This window comes from Cricetulus griseus (genome assembly GCF_003668045.3).
Source record: "Cricetulus griseus strain 17A/GY chromosome 1 unlocalized genomic scaffold, alternate assembly CriGri-PICRH-1.0 chr1_1, whole genome shotgun sequence".
Lineage (NCBI taxonomy): Eukaryota > Metazoa > Chordata > Mammalia > Rodentia > Cricetidae > Cricetulus > Cricetulus griseus.
In genome coordinates this window covers 23,631,895-23,656,619 of record NW_023276807.1, presented here as the reverse complement: position 1 = coordinate 23,656,619, position 24,725 = coordinate 23,631,895, and the positions used below count along the sequence as shown (strand labels likewise).

The following is a 24,725-nucleotide window of genomic DNA, read 5'->3' as shown; positions in this document are numbered from 1 at the left end:
CTTCTCAATAAAAGTATTTTCTTTGATTACTAGTAGGTGATTAAAGACATTGATTGCTGGGTTGCAGAGCTTCAAAATGATAATAAATTCAATAAATTTGCTTGTAGAATACATGCAAACATTTGACTGTATATTCAATACACCTCTAAATTCACTATTATCTAATAGTGAATTCATCTAATTCATCATTTATCTAATTCACTATTATCATTAATACAGAACCATAAATCATATCAGTTGGCAGCCAAAATCCATAGATAGCTATGTTAAAAGTAATTTCATAGTTCTTAGCTTATTTTGTGAGACATTTTAACATAGGCTAGCTCTCCACACCTTGGGAAAATAGGCTAATTTTAATTACTGTCTTTACATAGTAAGCATAAAGACTTTATTGCAAGTATTTTCATACATTATGCATTTTTAATGCACAATGAAGGAGAAATCTATAGAGACAGATAAACCAAGCTTTTGGAAACTCATGAACTCTAGACCTACTGTGGAGACTCCAGGGAGCCAAACTAGGCCTTTCTTATGTGGGAGACAATTATGAAGCTTAGACTATCAGAGGGGCCCCTGGCAGTAGGACCACAATACAAACCTGATGCATGAACTAGCTTGTTGGATCCCATTCTCTATGGTGGGATGCAATGCTCAGTCTTAATGCTTGGGAGAGGGATCTGGCCCTAACCTACTGTGCCAGACTGTGTTAACTCCACATGGGGGGTACTTACCCATGAGGAGGAGTGGACTGGTAGTGGGCTAGGGGGGATGTAAGGGAATGGGAGGAGGTGAGGGGTGTGGGAGGAAGGGTTGGAGGAAGAACTGTGGTTGAAATGTAAAATGAAATCAAAAATTAAAAAATGGAAAAATTTTATTCAATGCATAAAGATATACATGCCATTTAAGTGGCATGTGAAACTTATGTAAATAGAATCAAAATAGTTCAGTGTGATTAGGAACTATAATAATGCATTGGCATATATTTTTGTGATTCCAAATTTTGTAGTTTCGATTTCTGGTGTGAAAGCACAATGGATCCCAATAAAACCAACCAACGTTATTAGATGTAAATATGTTCCAAATAGAATGCTTGATTAAGCATGTATATTAAAACTATATTAAGAAGCTCACATCTCATTAATTTAGTAATCATTTAATAACTTATGCTATAGCTATACTTGGCCAAGTTGAATACATACATAGTGTGCAAGGAAAAGTACAAAGGTGTGTACTAGTGAAGTATTATGGAAGGTAAAGTTCATGTCCGTCTCAAGAATACACACAAAGCATATTCTTACATCATCAAAATTAATTATGATAACAGACAGGCCATACAAATTTTACTGATTTTCAGTAACTCTGCATGATTTCCAACACATACTTATATCTGTGCTTTCCACCAGCTCAAGAAACAAAGCATTCTTCATAATGTAAACTTCACAGACCTAAATCCCTTAAACTGGTTTATCTTTTACAATTCAATGATAAGAATGGGATTTTAATTTATAAAAGGAAAAGAAAGACTTCTCCACACCAAGTGCCACAGCTAGAACACAAGGAAAGGTCATTTGGTGCTATACGATGATAAAATATTTGGATATTTTATAGGGACATTTGTTTGATAAAATTCATTTTATAGACAGACATTAAAATCTGGAACTACAAATTAAGGTGTGAAAATACCACTCCAGGTAGTTGACATACATTTTAAGTTTCCTAAAGAGGGAAGGTGCCCCTTTCCAAATTAGACTAGTGATACTATAAAATAAATATAGTATCATTAGTATTGATATAATAAATACTATATAATAAATTGCCAATATTTTATTATAAAGCAAAGTCCTCAATTTCATTTAACAATTGATTGTAAGAAAAAGTACTTTATAGAACTTAGTTTCTAGTCAACAGGATAAGATGAGACTATACGATGTTAAGTATAATTAATCGTACAATCTGTAAAATACAAACTATTTTATAATTATACACATACAACTATAAAATTAGCAATTCTGTTATGATTTAATTACTGTTTTTCATTACACCCAGTCTAAGTTTTTATGAAAGTAGAAATATCAGTCCTCAAATTACTTTTTGGTAATTTCATTCAAACTTCATGACAGCTTTGATGCCCAAACATATTTAAAGGTAACCATTATATAAAATCACAAAAGTTTGTGTTCATGAACTCTAGACCTGAGGCAGTCAGAAGCTTATTCAAACCATTGGTATTTAGCATGAACCTCTTCAATGATAAGTAATTTAAATCCCAATTTAGATTTAGCCAATCAGAACAAGTAGAAGCACTATGTGTGTGTGCATGTATATATGTGTATATGGAATACACTAGTAGAATACACATAAGGAATACACTAGTAGAACAGCCATTTGGTGTTTTGTTAGAATATCTTTTAAACGATATATTAGATATTCCATAGCCAACCTTATATCCACAGAAAAGTGTAACTTTTACCTTTATCAACAACTGGTCAAAAATGCAGAGAACCAATGATGTGTGCCCAGACCCAACTGTAAAACACAGCTTGTACACATGAGGCTTGAAGACAGACCATCACGGAAGAGGGAACAAAAAGATTGTAAGAGCCACAGGACCAGGTCTACTACGAGGTAATGTCTACTATATACACAGGGAGCTGAACCCAATATATCTAAACAGTATGGTTGCCTAAACAAGATCAGTATAAATGACAATACAACTTGACATTTAAGGTCTATGGGAGAAAGAACTTAAGCCCCATCCCTAGGTGAAGAGCTAGAGGCAATCAGTGGCTTCTCAGAGATGGAGATACACACTTCTCCAGGAATGAGCCCCATGACAAATTTTCCAGTCCATGTGGTCACCCCTAAACATATATAGTTAGAAACAACAGTAGTTGTAGAATATTATTTTAAGAGCATGTTGTTTATGCTCTGGAACATTTGTTTAATGATTAAAAATGTGTTGCTTTTGTTTATGCTGCATTTGTTAACTCTGTGAAGCTGTGATTCTTTGGCTATGTAAAACACCTGAGAGTCTATTAAAGAACTGAATGGCCAATGATGAGGAAGGAGAAAGGATAGGTGTGGCTGCCAGGCAGAGTATAAATAGAAGGAGAAATCTAGAAAAAGAGGAAGAACAAGAGAAACAAGAGAGGACTACAGGGGCCAGTTGCCCAACCACACAACCAGCAATGGAGTAAGGAAAAAAAGAAGCCCAGAGGCAAAAAATAGAGGGGATAACTTAAGCAAAGCTGAAACAAGCCAAGCTAGGGCTGGGCATTTATAAGTAAGAAAAGGTTTCTGTGTGTTTTATTTGGGACCTGGGTGGTAGGCCCAAAAGAAGCCAAAAGAGTAAAAGCAAAAAGAAAAGAAAAGAAAAAAAAACTACAAATAGTAATGGACTCAGCAGTATATTAGATATACATATGTGAGTACAACAATAATAATTAAAGAAGTCATGGATTTGGTGGAACACAGAATTGGAAGGGGAAAAGAAATTATATCAATATAGCATTTATGTGCAAAGTTCTAAAAAACATATTGTAAGCAAACAAATACTAGAACCAGTACTTCCCAATGATTCAGCAATCTCATTTCTGAATTACCTGTCAACGATAGCTAGTGTTTTAAAGAGATAGCTACACTTTCTAGTCAGAGCAGCATTACTCTCATGTATGGGATTCTCAAAAAAAAAAAAAAAAGTAAAAAAAAAAAAAAAAAAAGAGGAAATTTCACTTTTTTTGGAAGCTACACATACCCCTAAAGTTGTTTACTTCACAAATCACCAGAGAAATCTAAATTAAGACAAAAAATAAGCTCAGCTCTCCTCTGTTAAAATGGCTTTGTATTTTTTTAAAGATCAATGTGGTGGAGAATATGGAGAAATATTAGCATCTGTGTACGTACTGATAGGAGTATAAGTTGGTAAAGAAGTTACTATCTAAAAGAGTAATGAGGAATCCCCACATTATAAACACAACTATAGGATCTGGTAGGAACAAGTCAGGGGATATAGTCAAAATAACCGAAATCAGGATCTTAAATAAATAAAAAACTACATTCTCATGCACATAACCAAATTGTTCACCATAACCAGAACATAGAGACAACCTATGTCCATTGCTAGGTTAAGGGGTAAAGACAATGGCGTACACAATGAAATCATAACTTTTCAAAGTAGAAAGGCCTGATATTGTGAACAAAACATGGATGCACACAAGAAGACATTATATTAAGTGAAAGAAGCCAGGTACAGAAAGATAACTGCATGGTATTTCATTCCAGGTGACAAACAACACAGTCATACACAGAAGCAGAGAGTAATGTGGTGACTCTCAGGGATTAGGGGGCCAAGATGCTCTATGTTCAATGTTCACCAGAGTTAACAGCACTGCAGTGCATACCCGAAGAACTGCTTATGTCTCACAGGGTGCAGAATGAGAGTTGGAGGAAGTGGATATGTTCCCAGCACTCACGTTGGTCACAGTTTCACAGGGAATATGTATCACCAAACTCACCAAGTTGCATAAAATAAACAGTTATGGTGTTTCCATAAGCCAAATATGTGATTTAAAAACAAAATTACAGTTTTTAAATTCTCTTTAATCTTTTTGTCATCGAACTAACGACACTACTCTTTTGAATTAGAATATAAACTCAATATTTAATTTAATTAGTTTATCAATTAGTAAGGTTATTCAAATAAGTGAATCAATGACAAATTATTACTCTAATGGGGTGTCAAATTGGATGCTTAGATTCAGAAACTATTTACAGTGCACAGATTCTCCAAAGCTGAACAGCCTTTAGACAGTGATCAAATATTTGTTTGAGGGCCTGAGGTGCAACTCTGCTTTGTAATTTTTTATAGCACTGAAAGTGGGTTCAGCAACTGATCCAAGGGTGATGCTTAAACACATTTAGTAAGGGGGTAGCTTCAACACATCTCTTCCTTGTGTTAGGAACTGTTTGGGGATTTTAAGGGGGATTGGGAAGGACATCAGCAACATCAGACCTGAGCAACATCAGACCTCAGCTCTGTATAACTCTGAAAAACACTGAAAGGGAACTCAGAATCAATCTGGCTGAACTCTGACCCCAGTCTAATGATAGACACTAGAGCACCTGCTGTTCTTTAGGCGGTAAAGGGAGATCATGGACATCACAGTTTATAAAGTACCAACAGAAATGCAATTTCATTAGAATAAAAACATACCTACTAACGTTTTTCCCAATTATTATACCAGCAGTCATTCCTATCAATTTTTACCTACTCGCATGAAAACTATGAATGATAGTAGTTTTCTGCCTCACAGTTTAATTTAAGACCTAGAATAAGCACAGGATCTCATTATCTTTCCGTTCATCAATTAACATTATTTTATCTCAAGGAATGTCTACTTTTTATATAAAACTTAAAAAGAGTAGCTATTTTACAGTTAAAAAAATAAAAAGAACAACGCATATGAAGCAATGATTCATGATTCTACACCTAACCCTGAATACTGGGTACATTAACTTGCTAATTTCCATTCACCTTTATGAACTCCATCCCCTTTTATAAATCAGGTATAACTTACTTTTCACATAAAATGTATCAAGACTGTGATACAAATTACATCATCTTTGTCAACTTCCAGCAAACTTAGAATTAAAGTTTAATGTATAATGGATGCATAAATGGGTTGAAAATAAGAAGTCAGAACTGGAAATAAGATTTATATGGAAACATATCAACTTTCTGAAATATATGCACCTTAAAAAATGTTAGAATCCTTTCTGCTTATAAAAATAATGTTATTACTATAGATGGCTGACAACATTTCAATGGTTTTAATTTTTATCTTGAATGTTAAGTAGTACAGATGTTAGTTACCAAATACATTTTCTTGTACTCAGCAAAGTTTTAGGCTACCTAACTGCTTAACAGCTGCTCTTCTAGGTGAGACGCCCAACAATATTATCTAATCAATAACAGAATTAAGTGTTAAGAAGACAATCATGTAGGTGCCTGGGGAGATACTTCAGGCAGTAGTGTGTGCCATGTAAATATGAGGAAATATGTTTGGATTCCCTGTACACAGACCCCAGAGCAAGGGATGGCAATGTCCATCAGTACTCCCAGTGATGGAGAGATGAAAATAGATCCCTGAAGCTCATTACTTAGTCCATCTATCTGAATCAGTGAGCCCAGTGAAAGACTATGGCTCAAAATAAGACGGAATGTGACTCAGAATACTTATGACATTGACCTCTGGCCTCCACATGCACACTTACATACCAACACAAATGTGTGCACTCACCACCACCCTGCCCCCGTAGTCACTGAAGATTCAACATGTAACACAGAGTTCATCTCTTGATGAGGCAATGAGAAAGCACAGAAATCTGGAGATTTATTTTAAATACTGGTAGATTTTGAGAAATTAAAACTTATTTGAGACATTAAACTTCTTTATTTCGTGTTTTCTACTATGGAAAGCAATACTAAATTACATAAATTTCAATTTTTTGATACTGGAGGATGTTTGAAAATCCATATATACTACCCTAAAGGTCATGATGCTCAAGGAGCCCTTATCCTTTGTCTCTGCTCTGCCCTGATGCTTTGGGACTTAGAGAAAGTAGATCAATTAAAATTTTGGAGCTTTCAACAACAAAACTGAAAGACATACCCATATATGCGCGCGCGCACACACACACACACACACACACACACACACACACACACACACACACACACACACACTGCATGCATGGACACACACAGCACCGTGACTTAGTTTTACAAAGTAAATTTGCTCACAATTTTCTGCTAATCTGTAACAAATGATTGGGAATGACAATAAAAGGTGTCTGAGAAAGTCTGCCAAGGTAGTTGATTATGGAACAAAAAGCATCCCTTGCATAATGGTTTAGAGATGAATGATTTTATGTGGAAATAGAGCATGAGATGTAAAGTCTTAGGAATCACTCCACCAGAACCTAAATATTGAATAGTGGCGTGTACTAGATAACAAATCACATAATGACAGTCTTAGGGAACTTTTTTTTTCTAACACAGCGACTCTCAATACACCAGATTTTGGGAAGTGCTGTACCCAGGAGGAAAATATTACACTGCAACTTTCCAACTGACCAGGCTTCCACATTGACACTGAGCATTCCATTCACGTGGGAGAACAGGTTGTGACGTGCAAAGCCTCGGAATAACCAGCCAGGATACCCTGTGGAAAAAATTGGGGTTTATTTGTTTTCATTGTTTGGGGAATGGAGATTAACCACAGGTTTAAGACACTGTAGTGCTGGGCATGTTCACAGTAGAAGCATTGTAACAATACAAAAGGCATCTCAGAAGAATCTTTTTGATAAAAGGAAAATGCTAGTGTTTGTCTAGACCCAGGCTGCTCAATCCAAACAGCACTAACTTTCAATATTCTGAGTGTCAAATTAAATCTCCCTGCCTCTGCATCTGAAGACTTGAAAATGAAAAGCAGGGAGACTCCTTGCCTGGCTTGGTATGAGTGAATAAAAAGGAGAGCAGTTGGTAGGATACAGATGAGATGAGTGCTAGTAACAAGTGGAAATGCATGGGAGACTGACACAGCTGAAGATGTGTTACTCAGTTATCACAAGCAAAGGATGAGTTCAGTCAGGAGCAAGCGGAAATAGGTACTTTGAAGCCAGAGCCCTCCCCAATAGCCTTTTTCCTTATCTTTCTACTTCAATGAATTTCGTCTATATTAATTTGACTTTTCGGCCCTTTTGTGTATGAGCTGGGGAGAGAAGCAAACAGTCTTTAGGTATAGAAGAAGGACCTTCTCTTGGATGGCAAAGGGAAATCACTAGGCATGAAAAGTTTGGGGAGTATTTGTTTTTTATGCATCATCATGTTTGCTCTTGAGAAAATTGCTAAGTGTTCATATTCACACAACTTCCCAGTGGTAGTGTGGGAAAACAAGGCTGCAAAGCAATGCAAGGTCAGCGGCCTAAGTTTGCTAAACTGCAAAAGCAGGTGAGCCTTTTAAAGGCATGCTCTTCCAGCTGGCCTTCTGATATTTCATAGCACAAAAGACATGGAGACAAAGAAGTCACAGCCACAACTGCATGCAAAGGGTACGCATGCCTTACAAAGCCACCTAACTTAAGGCTGGCCAAAGACTTAGCACTTCATTTGAGATTCAATTTTTATAACAAAAACATTAAAAGACTGGGCCATATATGTCTTCTCATACCTGAAACCTAATATTCAAGAAGCTGAGGCAGGAGGCTTTCTGTGAGTATCAGGTCAGCCTGGCCTTAAGATTTTGTTTCAAAAAAAAAAAAAAAAAACAAATAATGAAAACAAAATGAAAGAAATCAGAAAACACCACTAAACCAGACTTAAAGTACTCAAAATTAGTTTCTCTGTTTTGTTGAGTTGCTCTCCAGGAAGGAGACAGGTTTTCACTCAAGAACACTGGTAACCCTATCTCCAATTTTTCTATCTGCTGAAATCACAAATTTACAACACTCAGCTACCATGAGCTCCAGAAAGCAACCCAGAAACTCTATCATTTAGTGTACTGTACCTTAACATTTTTAACTTAATTTAATAATTTATGCATAAAAGATACACAGAATGTCCAATTTAGACTTTATAAAATAAACCTGAATTAAACACTCTCCTTATATGGCCACACTTCTGAATTATAATTATGCCTCCCCATTTCTTACATCCTTTGCCATCACCATACCAGGCATTTCACTGTATGCATCCTGGTGATGATGTGGCTCTTAAAATGTGGTCTGCACAGCTACTGCCTGTGTCATTATGAGATGATGTGGAAGGCACAGCTCTCTGGTATCAATATCAGAAAGAACAAATGTGTGCTTGAACAAATGCTTTGTTTTTATTATGAAGGCTGTGTGTATTGTAATCCATAGTATTTTTTCTGAAAGATAATGTGTTACAAGTTGATGAATAAGTTTGCTGCCTAGTGTTCTACATTTATTTTCCCAGGTGAATATTTTATGAATATTTCCTAGGGCTTTATTTATTTATTTATATTCTAGCAAACTGGTAAGTTTTAAAGTGGGATTTAAATTTATTTCACTGAGTATGCGCAAATGTTCCTTAACATATTTATTGTAACGTTATTTTCACAAAGAAAACACATTTTCCATCCACAAATTCAGAATGTCTTGGATGCAAAGGAAAACAACTGGAGTGGGATTAATGTGCAGGCATTAGTTTATAGTTTAAATAGCACAAGTCCATAATCAAGTATTCTACAGCTGTTAGGGAAATGGTGTGTAGGAAAGCATCCCATTTGGGATAAAACAATATCACAAGTTCTAAAGCCCTAGACTTTATTCCTTGAAAAGTCCATTAGGCTCTCACTACGAGTGTTGCAGTCAGTTCCAAAGGTATCTTTTGCATTCAGCCTGACAAGACTCTTGATGCTGCACCCTACACAAGAGAAAGCGGGAGAGCACAAAGAAGCTTGCAGCTCTTAAGAATGGATGAGAAAATGAAAGAAACTTAAAAGAAGACGGAAAACGAACTTGTTTACAAGCCTATATCTGCCTTCAAAACTGGTATTATCCATAGTTGTATGTTCTTAACCATGAGTGATACTGCCTTGAAAAATGGACACAGACACACCTGCTTATAAAGATCACGTCCCGATGTTAGAACAGCATTCATCCGCTAAGAACTGAAAAGAGCATAACATAGATGAAAACACATGAAATTCCTTATGGGCATAGAAAACTGTACAATGCTAGTGAGAAAGATGTTAATTAAAATAATGTAAGCATGTAGTAACAATAACTCAAGCTAGTTGGTGAAAAAAATTACTAACTTAGAAAAGCCAGCTCTCAATCATGAAAGCATTTGTAGCTAATAACCTTAAAATCCTAAAATTAAATCACTCCTCACTAACACATCACAATCGGGATATTACAGCTAGTCAGTGCTTATCAAATAATGTGTCAGATTCATCACTTATTAAAAATGGAATGCGCTCATGTTATTTTTCTCCCATTGAGTGTTCGACGACTTCCTGACATTTTGTGAATGAAGTATGAAAAAACAGGGACAGCAGGATTAAATGATCTCTGCACAATGCCCTATGTTGTCAGCAGTCAAAATGCCTTTTAAAGATTCTTAATCAAACTTAATGCCTCTCCAGTAAAAGCAAACCAAATAAACAATCTCATCTTAGCTGAAAATCTAGGAGGCAGGTTAAAAGGACTGAAACTACAGTGTCAGCAATGCCTTCTAATGTTTTCAGTGACATTCAATGTGAAAATTAAAATTACTTTTTGAAACAATGAGTTGAGTATTAATTCGGTCATAGAAACAGCACTCACTTGATGTTCCTTTTCTGATAAAACCTTATAAATCCTTAAAAAAACTCCACCTTTTTCAAGGGAGATACACTGTGGTTATTGATAAAGAAAGCATGTTTAAATAATTTATACAACAAGTATGTCATGTATAACCTAACAAGTCTACTAACCATATAAACTGTGTCGTTTTCCTAAAGTTTACAAATAATAACAAAAAGCAAGACTGAGCCCTAGAAACACAAAAGTCACAAGAAATACTAAATTACAATGACTAAGAGATTTTAATAATCCCAGTAATAAAATATTAATTTACCCTCATATTTGAAAACATACCTAGAACTTGTCTTTTTTTATTTGTTTACACTGGGGCTCAAAACAGGGTTCAACATATGCAAAGCAAGTCTTCTACCCTGAGCCACAACCCCCAATGCCCACTTCTACAGTTACTTTACATTTATATAAAATAAAACTGAGCTCAATTTCAAATTCAAAGCCAACCAACAGTACCCTAAACTGAGTCTTTTATTCTAGCTAGTGGGAATAAGAATACCAACTAGATTTTAGCATGTGATGTTTGTTACACAGTTTTTAGATGTATTTGTAAAGAATTTCAATAGCAATATTGTTTTAACTCATTTTACTGTCAAAACATTGAATTTTAGAAGAAATAGATATTGTGCTAGCCTGGACAGTTTTCCTCATTAACTACTAAGGAGAACAATATCAACAAAAGGCATCATCTTGCTAGTTACTATAATTTCAACCAAAAACATACAGCTCTATTGTTTTTATTAAAGTGGTGTATTAATGCTTCAGTGACAAAGATATAATTCATACACACACACACACACACACACACACACACAGTGAGAGAGAGAGAAAGTCAGACAGACAGACAGACAGACAGACAGACAGACAGACAGACAGATATAGACACCGAGAGACAAAACCTTTGGTCCTACTGCAATCTTTGTTTGATTTAATTATCATGGCATTCACTGCAGTTGAAGTCAAGCATCTACATGCGGACATACATAATAAGCATAAAAATGCAGCTATTGCAGTTTAGTTTTGTTAAACTAACCAAGAAAAATCTGGAGAATTTTCAAAGACTATGATAAAGTCAGAAAAAGGTCATTTCAGGCACAAAATGCCAAAGAGCAATTCTTCCTCATTAGAAACAATATGTTTTCATCAATACTCTAAAGTACTCAGATTTCATAACTATTTGGGTGTCTCTTTTTTTTTGTGCTTCACTTATCAATGATTTTCACATCCTTAGTGCATTGTTCTGATCACAGGAAAATTCCACATAAGACAAAATGTAACAACAACAATACACCAAAGTAGTAGACAACAACAAAAGAGAGATTGCTAGCCAGACAGTGGTGGCACATGCCTTTAGTCCCAGCACTCTAGACCAGCCTGGTCTACAAGAGCTAGTTCCAGGACAGCCTCCAAAGCCACAGAGAAACCCTGACTCAAAAAACCAACAGAGAGAGAGAGAGACAGAGAGAGAGAGAGACAGACAGACAGAAAGAGACAGAAAGAGACAGAGAGACAGAGACAGAGAGAGAGAGAGAGAGTGAGAGAGAGAGAGAGAGACAGAGATTGGTAAACTAAATGTCAATGTCAATTCTTTAAATAAAACTAGCATCTGAAGTCTAAAGAGTATAATGTCGAGGAAGCCTATTGTTATTGTCAAAAGAAATCCCATCTGCAAGGTCATTCTGGCATTCTGGACAGAAGGAGGCCCTCACTGAGCTTGCAGGTACAGATGACATAAGATCATTCATATAAATAAAGACCTGTTTAGAAGTCACTCAGCTACATTTGACTTTTCAGTCACTCCTAATCTCTTTGATTAAAGCTTAAATGTCTGTAATCACCATTTACTCATGTTTTGTATATTGGAACTTTGAAATGTATATAGATATAGACGTGTGTGTGTGTGTGTGTGTGTGTGTGTGTGTGTGTGTGTGTGTGTGTGTGTGCATTTACATCGATATATGTTATATATACAATATAGCGATGTGAGAGCATGGAGACCCTAGTCGTAAAGCTGGGGAACCAGCATTGGACCGAAGCCCTCTGAATGTATATCATAAAATAACCAATAATTCTTTCATTGAATGCTCTACCTTTATAAACTGGAATGTTTCTGCCCATTCTTTTTGCCCTAGAAAAGCTGAGGGCAACATGTGTTTCTTTCATTCACTCAATGTATCTATGTAAGTGAAGTACAAGGAAGGCTATGAGCTTTTGTTTACCACGTTCTGTTTCCAAGTGACTTCCATCATTCTTCATAGTCTCCAGTACTTCAAAATGAAAATATCCCTTTTGTCTCAATAAGAGGACCACATGCAATAGAAAGTTGAAAGATGACGGAATGTACAATTGCCAAGGATGAAGAATCATTTTACCAAAAGTTTCTAGCTTCCTAAGTTTATGAGTAGAAATTGTAAATCATTCCACATCCACAGAGCTTGACAGAAAACTCAGCCACATCATTTTTTCTTTCCTGTCTGCTACGTATATACAGAGAGAGAACCATGAATTATCTATCCCCTGCCTCAGATTGCTCTCATAATGGGGAAGGTCTGTGAGTAACAAGACATGAGCATGACCATGAACATAAAATGTGTGACCTTTATCAACAAGCAGTTATAAGGCAGTCTTCAAGTATGTGGTTAGATTTACAATAAACTCTTATATTAATTCAAAGGGCACATTCGGTTAGGTTAAACTTGGGAGTGGAATGTAGCTACTATTTTCCCACCTGCTTGGGATCTTCTGGATTTTGAAAGTGCCCCTAGCAGGAAGTAGACTTCTTAAAATCATTCACTAAGAAGAGATAACAGCATCTCAAACACGAGATTTACTGAACCTGAGAGGGAGCAAGAGAGCGGCCAGGCAGCTTGCAGCTCTGACAGATGCTAGGATGACTCCTGGGCCTATTTGTACTCAACCCTCAAAGCATTGCAGCAAATCATGTGACACCTTCTCCCCCTAAGCAGTGTGGTCTACCGGAGAGTATGGTCAGGATATCAAAAGTACTCAATCTGTAGTGGGAAAAGTAGTTACAATGGAGCCAAGAGATTTACTAGCTTAATTTTTAAAAAGCTATTTTCAACCTCTACAAAATCTACAGCATCTCAGAGGTTACAAATCAAGGGATAAAGAGGAGGGGGGTTACTAAGGAAACCACATCTCTTTAAATGTCTGAAAGCAATATTGTTTCTACACAGAAATCACCATGTGACAACCTGGAACACCTTAAAATTGCTACGCCATCCCCACTGACAGCAGTAAAGTGTTCTCTCGGGGTGCAGAAAGATAAAGCAGGAGCAGAAGAGGTTAGTGTTTATTTATCCCCAAGGTCACACACTCAAATCTCTGACCTGAAAGAGGATGCTGTTCCTTTCCATTGAGTGTCTGCATTCTGTTCCCCCTTACATGATCATTATTCTTCTTAGTTCACAGCCTAACACCCACAAAAACACAGCCATGTCCACTGAAGTGATCTACAATCTGGACTACAGCTATGAAGAAACCAGGCCTCAGCAGCCTTTGCCCAAACCCTTGAAAAGAACAATCTGCATGCAGCTTCAACTTTTCTATTTTTAAGACCAAGCATTGAAACCTTCTCCACAATTCTGTAAACAATGAAAACAAAATGCCTTTGATTAATCAAAGAAGGAAAAGGCATGCTCCCCAAATTGACTGTATACAGACATCAAGTTGTGAGTTAAATATAATACTGAAAAACATACATCTCAATGAGCACTTCAGATATACATTCAAAATTTGAAAAACATCACATAACACAACCGGATGATCATGTACATTTTAATATTATATATTTATGTAGTTTCCATTTTTGAAGCAAAGTATGACTTACTCTCTGATAGAACCTAAATGATGCATCTTAATATGTTACCCTTTTGAATAATTCAACAACCAATTCCATTAGCTTTATATCCATCTTATGATTAATATTATAGTTTGGTTTACCTCTTCTTGAATGCAACGTATGAAGTAGTAGAAACTGCAGAAACACAGCAAACCAAACAGCAGCATAGGTATGGTTAACTAAGTGCTACTGACACCAAATCATTAAATTCCAGCTAGGGATGTCAGAAGCCCAAAAACACTGTTTAAAAAAAAAAAACTACCAACATGCAAAATTTAAATAAAATTTCCCCTAGTCCTTGGATTCTCAATGACCGCCCCTATCCCCCCCCCCGAAAAGCCTGCAGTGCCCAACATTACACAATGGTGACACTAAACAAGGCCATAAGTGCTGCTGTCATCAGATCAGATTCCTGCAGCATGCAGATTCTCATTGATTACTGCAGGAATCTCTGCCGTTCTGTGCTGTCCTGAAGTGATTCTCACGGCAGCAGGCAGCAAAGCACTCTTGCCCCACAATTAACCATTTCCTAAAGTAGCACATGGAGGCTGCTCCTCTCCTACAGCCAGAGACAAAACTGTGGTCCCTGGAAGCTAGTGAGAGAGAAAGACTCGGGCAGATGCTCTTGGTCTACTCCTGATCCTGTCTCAGGGACACTTCATGGTGATTATCTGTGATCTCCAGTGACAGACTAGATCAGACCCTGGCTAACTTTAAACCCCCCAAACTCACCTGAAATAATTCGATCCCATTATCAACCCCTGGAAATGGTCCTACCAAGTTCAACGTCACAGATCATTTCCTCTGCAGTTTTCCTAAACGAGGAACGGCACCCAGTGACAACAACTGCACTGGGACACACAGAGCAGAAGCACAGGAAGGACTGTGGGGAACAGGAGAAAACTGCTTGTTCAGATTCTCCTGTGTTATCCACCTACTGCTGATGGCTCCGCTCCAGAGGGCAAAAGGACAGCCACAAATACAGGAAACTGTGCATGGGGGGGGGGCACGCTTATATTTGTGATATTAAAAGACTGGTAGCCATGGTCAAATGATTCATAGAGTAACAGAACTGTCATTCAGGCAAAAAAAATCATCATTTTGTCAGTAATTCACCTACATTTACTCCATCCATATCATACCTTGCATGGACGGATGATGTTAACATTAGAAAAGGAAAAGAAAAGAGCCGAAAAAAATTTTCCCAGTTACATTTAATCGTGGTAAAATGTTCAGCCTCAAGAAGCCATAACAGACACTGATACACTCCCCTAAGCCACGTCAGGTCTAGAGAGGCATGAGGAGGCAACTTTTACTTTTTTTCATAATACGAACTGAAAAATGATAACACAGGGTGAAATGGGATAATTCCCCAGTAATTGAAGACAAATGTGCTGTTTACCTAAATAGCATGAACTTGCCTTTTAAAAAAAGAATCTTATGAAGAGAAAAAACATCGGCACTGAACTCATAATTGTGATAACAACTTAAAAATACCAGCTTCTAACAAACTGACTACTTTATACATACCCCCTCTTAAAGAATCTATTTTTAGCCTTACATGGGATCTTTAGGAAATTTCCCTTTTCTTTTCACAAACTTCCAGGTGTGCTTTAAAGTGATGTCAGTCAAAAGTTTAGTAAATTGTAGCACGAGAAAGAAAAGAAGCAATACATAATTGAAAGCCTTTTATATGCCAAACACAGTATTGTTACTTTATTTAATTCATTTATTTTATAGGGATATGGTAAATTTACATTACACACAAGTGAGACTTAGCAATCTTATTAATTTGCCCAAAGTCATGTGGTTTAAACACAGTATGCTGGAATCTGAACTTGGCTTTACCAGTATGAAATATTATCACTGGACCTACAGAGTGGCTGCAAAATTTTTTGACCTTTACTTCCATGTGGACCCTGCTAGTGGCTTGTTGAAAAGGGGTAGTGGGCTGGTTTGATGGGCTCTATCATCTTCCACATCTGTTTCCCAATTCTGATTCCAGGGTGATCATTTTGGAGCAGGTAGTGGAGCTTGGATACAGCTTGCTGAACTTGTTTTCTTTGTTATGTTACTGTCCCCAGGAACACCAACAGGGCACAGTCTACAGATAGACCTCACGACAGCACCAGGCATGAGGAGTAGAGGACAGCTGAATCGTTCAGCAATTTATTCATTTTCTGTAGTTAAAAACATGTGTTTTCTTTCCATGGATTTCACAAGCCCAGTCAATAAGTTAAAGCACATTTAAAGCCTCATGTTGATTCTGTGTGAAAGCTTTAAGGATTGTCTCACATACTTCTATGTCCTATTTTCTCTCACCCTATGTACCACTTATTATGTGCTAACTTTTATGATGAACTGAGTTTCAATGTTATTAATCTAGTATTTATCCCTCATCCTACCTCATTTATTAATTTTATTTGTGTATTTCCTTGATTTCCCTTAATTGCCTTAAGGGAATTTATCAAATAGTAACAAATTTTGTACTTAAAAGAAAAAAAAAGCCCTTAATAAAGGAAGTAGGCCTCTGAAATACTACATCCAATTTACAGAGTAAAAACAAAGAATCTATATTAGGAAAGAAAACTATTGTTGACCTTTTTGTAAAGTTGCCTTTCAATCATTTCTGGATACTGCATACCATTAGATCTCATGCAAAGTGGCAGATGTCATTAAGTGAAGACTGACAACACAGAAGCAGAAAAAAAATCCCCCTGTTATGATTCTGTTGATTTAGAAATTTATGCCAACAACATCTACTTATTTCAAATAGTTCTTATTTGAAACAACTCCTACCACTTTTAGAGTCAAGGATTCCTCTGGGTGTCAGACCACACAGACTAACCCTTACCTGTGACTCCAGAGCTACCCAAAGTGCAGTACACTGATTTCCTTTGAGAGACAACAGACAAAGCTAACATCATCAGCAATTTCAAGCATGTTGCACTTGGATTATTTAACCTAGTGGTACCAGAGTCTAGGTAAAGGCCTGTGAGGACTAAAGAATCAGGTTTGTTTGTTTGTTTGTTTTATTGAAACTCAGTATCCATTATTTTGAAAAGGTGACACAACCTTCCTACTGTTGAAATGATTTCCATAAACGATGACACTGACTTGTCACATTCCTCAGTCCTGGCTTTAGCTTGGGATCACGAAGCATGAACACACCTACTGAAATATAAATCCCATACACAATTAAGCAATTTATTATTGTTTTTGGTTTCACAGACAACTGGCTTCCTAATCATTAAGTCTTTACTTGACTAGTTCACAGGAACAGAAATCATAAACAGGATTGCCTCTTAGAACCTTCAGGCTATCCTGTAAACCCTGTGATCTCATTTCAGAGAAACAGATTAAAGGTTGACAACTGGAATAGTTGCTCCATTTAGAAAATGCAACCAAATTACTCTGTACTTTGTACAAAACACATGAATACTTAGACCAGGTGAAAATGGATACAATAAGGGTATTTAATATAGATTTGGGTACAACCAGAAGGAAAATAAGGCAGAGTGACCGGTCCCCTGACTCACCAGCACCTGCTCGTCGGGTCTCCCTTGTTTCTACTTCAGAATCTACAGACCTCAGTTCTTCCCACCCTTCGGAGGAGACAGGTATCCCAGACGCACACATCATAGCCCCCTTGAGAAGAAATCCAGCCCAAGAATGCCAACTCTCTGCTGCCGAAGATCTTATCTGAGAAGAGTGTGTACTGCTTCCTCCATCACCTTGCTTCTACCATTGAACAAGAGGAGCAACAGGAAAAGGAAAGCATTGGTGTGAGCACAGGAAAGCCTCCTTGCATGACTGACTCAGGTCACTGCAGGCACCTTGCAGCTACCCAAAAGATTGCTTGGATAAAATACCACGCACAAACCTCCACAGGCCTGGTGGTGTGAAGACTGGTAGCATTTACCAAGGAGAAGCATATTGGCATCTCTGCTGGGTTTTAAGCAGATCCACAGGATTCAGGAAATAAGCTCTCTGCCAGATGACACTATGCTCCTAGCCATTCCTTATGTTTACTTATCGCCCAAATTACTTTAACTAGTGTCCTTTCTCCTGCTGTGAGCTTATTTGTAGAGAGGGCTAAATAAAGGATTTTTATGACAATGAAATGGCCTTTAGCCCACAGGATGATTTCTGGAAGCCTTAGTCGTTGGCTTTTGCATAGCACTATTAAGTTCAATAAATGGGAGCATTTCTTATAGTTTTATATTAGATTTATAAAGAAAAACTTCTGCATTACTTCCTAAAGAAATGAATAAAATTAGGCTGTATTTAAATCTGCCACTTATTTTACATAAAGTATTTTTATTTATTACATGACTTATAAAACAGGTTCCTTTTGTTTTATTTGCCTATCAGAAGAATCTCTAAAAATGTCCCTAGAAGTTTTGATATCATATGTGTCCATAGTACAACAATTCCAAGATGAAATTTTGGATATTTGGATAGATGATATTCATGATCTCACGATATGAAAAAAATACCTTTCTACCTTGTGATTTATTCCACCTAAACAAATAGGTGCATATGATGTTGAATATCTTTCTCCCCATATTTACCATTTGGGGATTTTAATATAAATGATATGATAAAAGTTAAAACTCTCCAACGCCCTTATATCTGAATATGTTTCTTCGTTCCTAAAGCAGAGTCAGGTATTTCATAGTAAATTCTGAAAATCATCCAAGATGGAGAATTTTTTATGAAATTCTTCCTGAAGAGGGGCAACACACATCTATTGCATGACAACTTGAAGTAGGCATATCACCAAAGTCCAACTTGGTGAACCAACGAGTTTTACTAGGGTTACTTACAGGAACACGGGTGAGGGGTTACTTACAGGCTCAAAGACAGCTACACTGTCAATGACCACCACAGCATGGATGACAACTCACAAAATCTAGAACCTAGAGCACACTGTACAGCCTGTAGGCAGCTCAACAGATTGGAAAGTGTCCTTTCCAGATGCAACCGTTGATCTAAACCTCTTCCAGGGAGCTGGTCTGTGCTCAGAGTCTCTCTCTCTCTCTCTCTCTCTGCCTTCCTTCCTCCTTTATCAACATAATATTTTATTGATTATTTGGCAATTACATACAATGCACCCTCTTTACCCAAACTTCCCATCCCTCCCAGGTCCACCCTCCCATCCTTGTGCCCTTCTCAAAGACAGAAAGAGAGAAAAAAGAAAAACTCCACAAAGTCTAATTTGTGTGAAGTATGGTCAAATTCCCAGTAGCCAGCCCCTTAAAGATAACTGAGTCAATCCCCAACTCTGCCAGAAGTCATCAACTGGGAAGAGCTACCTTTTAGCATCTTCATCACAATTTTTAAGGACTCTCTTCAATGACTTCCTATCTAGACTCTTTCTTCGTGTGTGTGTGTGTGTGTGTGTGTGTGTGTGTGTGTGTGTGTGTGCGCACTCGCGCACGCATAAAATACTCATTTGGCCTATTATATATAGTCCAAAGTCGATGCTTTGAAAGTTGACATATTAACCACATCCTAGTTCTTTTATCCCTATAGTGCTTGTCCTTGTACTTGTCAACAAACTCTGATTTCCAGATCCCAAATCTCTTTCCAGTGCATTTTAAAGTAATTATCAAAGTACTGTACTGTTTGTCTAAGTTTTAAGAAAACTCTTGTCAAAACAATGTGCGCCAAATGCCGATTACTTCCAACTGTTTCCTGTGCCTTTAAAAGTTAAAAATCATCTCTATTTTTCTTTAGCTGACTCAGTTAAAATAGTCAATGGATTACAATCATTTTTACAAAACAGATTTTTCTTTATAGACAAACACCAGTTTTTTTTAAAATACTGTCTCTATTTCATTTTCAGTATTTTATCTTTAATTTTACAAACTTTATAATTAAAAAACTCTCAAGCAAATAAAAATATCACAAACCAAAATTAACCAGATCCAAGGCCTACACAACTCAACCCTAATTAAAAATGAAAATTAAAAAAAAAATTATAGGAAAATGGGTTGACTTAGAATGTATGATATTAGGGGAGATGACAAAATCTCAAAAAGGAAAACTCCCATTTTATCTCTCATCTATGTGATCTAGCCAATTATTAGTGTTTATCTGTGTGAAAAGTGTAGATGTGGGTATAGTATAACACAAAGAAAAGAAAAACAAGAAAGGCTAAATGTAAGGGAATGAGGAAGAAGAAATTTCAGGTAATGGATGAGAGTTAAGAAAGAATATATAACTTTGTTTTCAAGTTCTAATCCTGTCATGGACTTTTTTGATGGTGGATAAATACATAAAATAAATTTGATACTGGAAGAGAAAATTTTAATATGAAGATGTGAATAAAAACATAAAATAAATTTAGTACTGAAAGTGAAATTTTTAATATGAGCTCAACATACCAATATGGGTTTCCATCCCAACTCCGGGCAGTTTTAAATGAACATACCTAAATAATACAGCTTAAGGATCTGCTTGTGGGAATACAGAATTGAGACTGGACAGTCAGATATAACACATTGCTAGTGTATTGATAGGCTATATCTATTTCTAAGTCATGCTGTATTATATGAACCCACTGGCACTTAGAGACAACAGCAGTACAAATTGTAGGCATAAATACATTGCCTTTGAATCTGTATTTGTGTTAATACCAGATCGCCTTGGAAAGACCAACAGTGTTAATCTTTACAAAATATAATACACATAAAGCTTTATAAAGAAAAATAATTTCAAGTTCCCAGTAGTTCTTCTGAGCCAGTTTCCTTAAGTAAACCCAAAGCATATGGATGTTTTTCATCTTTGAAGCTTCTCTGGAAGTCTTCAAAGGAAAGCCCTACATTGACACTGTTCTGTGATTTCTTTTCAAGTTTCTTTGCATGCATGTATCTGTTAGGTTCTTTCACCAAGCCCAAATTCTGAAGATTGACAACATTAGGCACTAGAGTAAAGAGAAAAAATACTCAGACCAAGCTTTTTGTTTGAAATATTAAATAATTACAGCACTACAGATGATACATAAAACAAGTCAGTTGCACAGCCAGAGTTTGAATTCAACAGTAACATCAACCAGCCGTGCTAACAATGCTTTAGTTAGGTCCAAAGAGTAACTTCTTTCACATATTCAACATGGACTGTGTTCTTAGTGATTTATGACTGAAGCATTGAGTATTCGTGAAGTATAACACACTATATGCTACTGGCTTAGGTCTTTCCTGAAACTCTAGAGGATACTGCCATGCTCTGATATCAAAACACTGGTTTACGAAGCAACTAGTGGGTACTAGTGAAAATGAAAACACCCCAAATTGTCAGGGCCCATAAAGATGGCTCCTCTTCTTCTTGCCTCAAGGTCAGAGAGTTCAAAACTGTCCTTAATAAGTCAAAAGACCAAAAGGCTTGACTACTGCAGGGTGTCTTGGTCTTGGGAGCAGATGTCTTATCTAAGTAACAACAGACTTAGGCTCAGGAGTGTTCACTCTTGACCCTCAAGGCCAGATAACAGGTGTGGTTACCAAATACTTGGAGGATAAAGGGAAGAAAGTCTATTTGCTCCTCATACATGATAATAGAAGTCTTCTGCCATGTCCCCCTTGTGGTTGTAGTACTTAAGAAAGTTGGAGAATAAACCTGTGGTGTTAAGTATTCACTGGATTAATCTCCTGACTCTATCCTAGATCTCTGTCTTTGTCTTTGTGTCTTTTCCTGCCCTTTCTCAATCCACAGTCCTCTTCTCAAGTATGAACCTGGCAAGTCAGGGGTTCCCACTGAAGGCCCACAAAGACGGGTTCCCACAGATGACACAGCAATGTAGTGCTACTACATTGACTACAACACCAAATCAACTGTGTTCAGAAATGGCTGCATGCTCTTTTCATTTATAAAAGAGTTTCACTGCACCTCAACAGTAAAGGTTGAGAAGTACCACATCAAGGACATTGTTAGTCCATTAACACTAGTCAGACGAATTTGAGCATACATGCTTACCTCTCTTTTTTGGCAACTGATTTATATTAGTAGCAGCTAGGGAATATTTGCATTGTTAATACTTTTTTTGAATTGTTAAAATATGGTGATTAATAAGAAAGACAGGAAAGTACTGGATTCTGTTTTTAACTGATCTAGAAGTGGTGTCCAGGGTCATGCTGCTATGGTTTCTTTAAGAGCAGACACTGTCATATGTCACAAGTCCTGATCTGGCATTGGAATGCATGTGATCAAGCTTCCAAAGTAGCAGCCCAGCTCTCTGCATCCTGACTCACATGTGCATACTTAGGTATTAATGTCTTTTATTAATTCAACACTACATGGCCACATGGACATAACTGTCCTGAGTCTAAGCTACAAAAAAGAATAAAATGAAAAATCTACTGAAAGAAAGAAAAACTAACTGACATATTACAAGCAGATCAAATTACATGTGTCTAAACAATGACGTCAATATTCAAAATAACAGTTTGCAGAATAACAATAGCAGGAGAGAAGGCAATCTTAGTTCTGATGAGAGGAGGAAGGAATCTTGGGATTTGGGTAAATAATGTATTTAGCTCAAATTTTTTGGTATCTATAAAATTGGTCAAATCTGTAATTCTCTGAGACAAGAGGCTTCAAGTTATATTCATCAGGTTTTATGTCTCCCATAAAGGGGATTTGAACACTATAATCAAATTTAGTAATAGACTGGAAAAGGCCTTTAGGAAAGGTAAAAAGGACAATGTAGTTGGTGCCTTCCAGGAACTCTATTCCACATCACTCAAATTCAAAGCTATGTACTTGTGTGTGAACTGTAGTCTAGTTTCAATAATTGTACCATATATAGTGTGCATGCATATGAGAACATACTTGGATTTATATATCTTCAGGTATTGGCCAACAATTTGTGTTACCTTCTAAGGGCAGAGTTCTAAAGCTTCTAGATAAAACTGTAGCAATATTAGGTACAGCACAAAGGGAGACAGATGAGGAAATATGCCTACATATCAGGGAGATAATGGCAGGACCTGTTCCTGGAGTGACATTTGAGGGGTTGCCTCCCATGTGTGTCTGTGACTGATCAACATGTTTTCTATAGGTGTCTTAATAAAGCTGCACAAATTAAAATCCAGAATTTCATTAGAAGGAGATATTTAAAGGACAACCAGAAGCTCACCATTTCAAGATAGGAGCAAGTGCAAATGCTTCAGCCATTAGTATCCTTCTTCATGAATGATAGAAAAGAAGTCAGGGGTTGGCAGCAGCAAAAATGGCTCAGTTGGAAAAAGTGCTTGTCATGCAAAGGGCAACCTGAATTCAATCCCCAGACTCACATAAAGGTAGAAGAGACTCCCTCCACATGTGCACTGTAGAACTGGCACACATACACACACACACACACACACACACACACACACACACACACACACACACACATCCAATACTCTGTGTGTGTCTGTCTGTCTGTCGCACATTTGCATGCATGTGTGTGCAGAGAGAGAAAGAGGGGGGGAATTATAGAGATAATAACAGAGATTAAATAAATGTTTTAAAATAGAAAACGAAAAAAGGCACAATTGACAAAGCCATACAATATACTCTCTGGGCACCATGCCTACTCTCTGTAACATCAATGGCATGGGAAAAGTTTTACACTTAGGGCTAGATCAGAAAGGTATGACAGAACAAGATAACACCATTCAAAAGTCAAATCAAGCATATATATCCTATTTTAGGATTAAAGAACAATGTCTATGTAATAAATCCAATCTGAAACATCCACCTCTGGATCAGAATGAGATTTTGATGTCTTAGGGTTTTGATACCTCGGGTTCAGTGAGAAAACAGAACATGCATCTATTTTAGGTCTGTGAAGTTTTAAGATGCATCCTCCTTCCATTGTATACAAGGCACTTTTTAAAGGTCCTGGACTTAGGAAGAAATGTTAATTTCAATGCCCGGACCCTTTTGTTCCCACAAAAGTGAGGACAAAATTCTTCTGATCCTCTGTGGTTTTGAGTCCCAAGCTCCTAGCCATTACAGGTACTGACTACCCACAGGCAGGTGCTTGAACTTTACCCTGTACATTTCTGAATCTTGTTTTCTATTTCATTTATGGAATTTAGAAATTTTTCATTCACACATCATCTTTATTCTTTTTAAACATCATCTTTATTCTTCTATTTTAAATTTCTTCAGGGAAATTAGACTTTGTTGTTTTTTACTTATTCATGTTAGGCAACCATATTCTTATAAGCTATAAAGAGATTCAAATGGTGTCCTGGGTAGCTTTTTGTCTTTGTTATATTGGCATCTGCAAATGTTATTTGTATGTTTGAAAGCCATTAATGGGATACATTCATTTGTCTTTGCTGGGCTACAATTCAAGTAATATTGACTGGATCAATGGTGCTTTCTTTATTACTGTGTTACCCGGCTATTCCATTTCTTACTATTGTCACAGACAGAATTTATTTCTTCGTGAAGAAAACAACAGACTTAGAAACCTAAAGATGAG

General features: G+C 36.9%; 1 protein-coding gene across 40 annotated transcripts in view; it reads right to left on the bottom strand.

Annotated features, from left to right (window-relative positions):
• Rims1 (regulating synaptic membrane exocytosis 1) overlaps positions 1 to 24,725 on the bottom strand; it is a 474,432-nt gene that overhangs the window by 166,824 nt on the left and 282,883 nt on the right. For 28 of the 40 annotated variants that reach the window (XM_035453175.1, XM_035453153.1, XM_035453156.1 and 25 more), the window contains exon 1: positions 17,785 to 17,884. The exons of 6 other annotated variants lie outside the window; for them this stretch is intronic. In XM_035453175.1, coding sequence (XP_035309066.1) covers positions 17,785 to 17,884 — 100 coding nt within the window. Of the gene's footprint in view, positions 1 to 7,135; positions 7,167 to 17,784; positions 17,885 to 24,725 lie in introns of those variants that run through there. 6 more of the 40 variants (XM_035453159.1, XM_035453177.1, XM_035453152.1 and 3 more) reach the window with 1 other exon arrangement.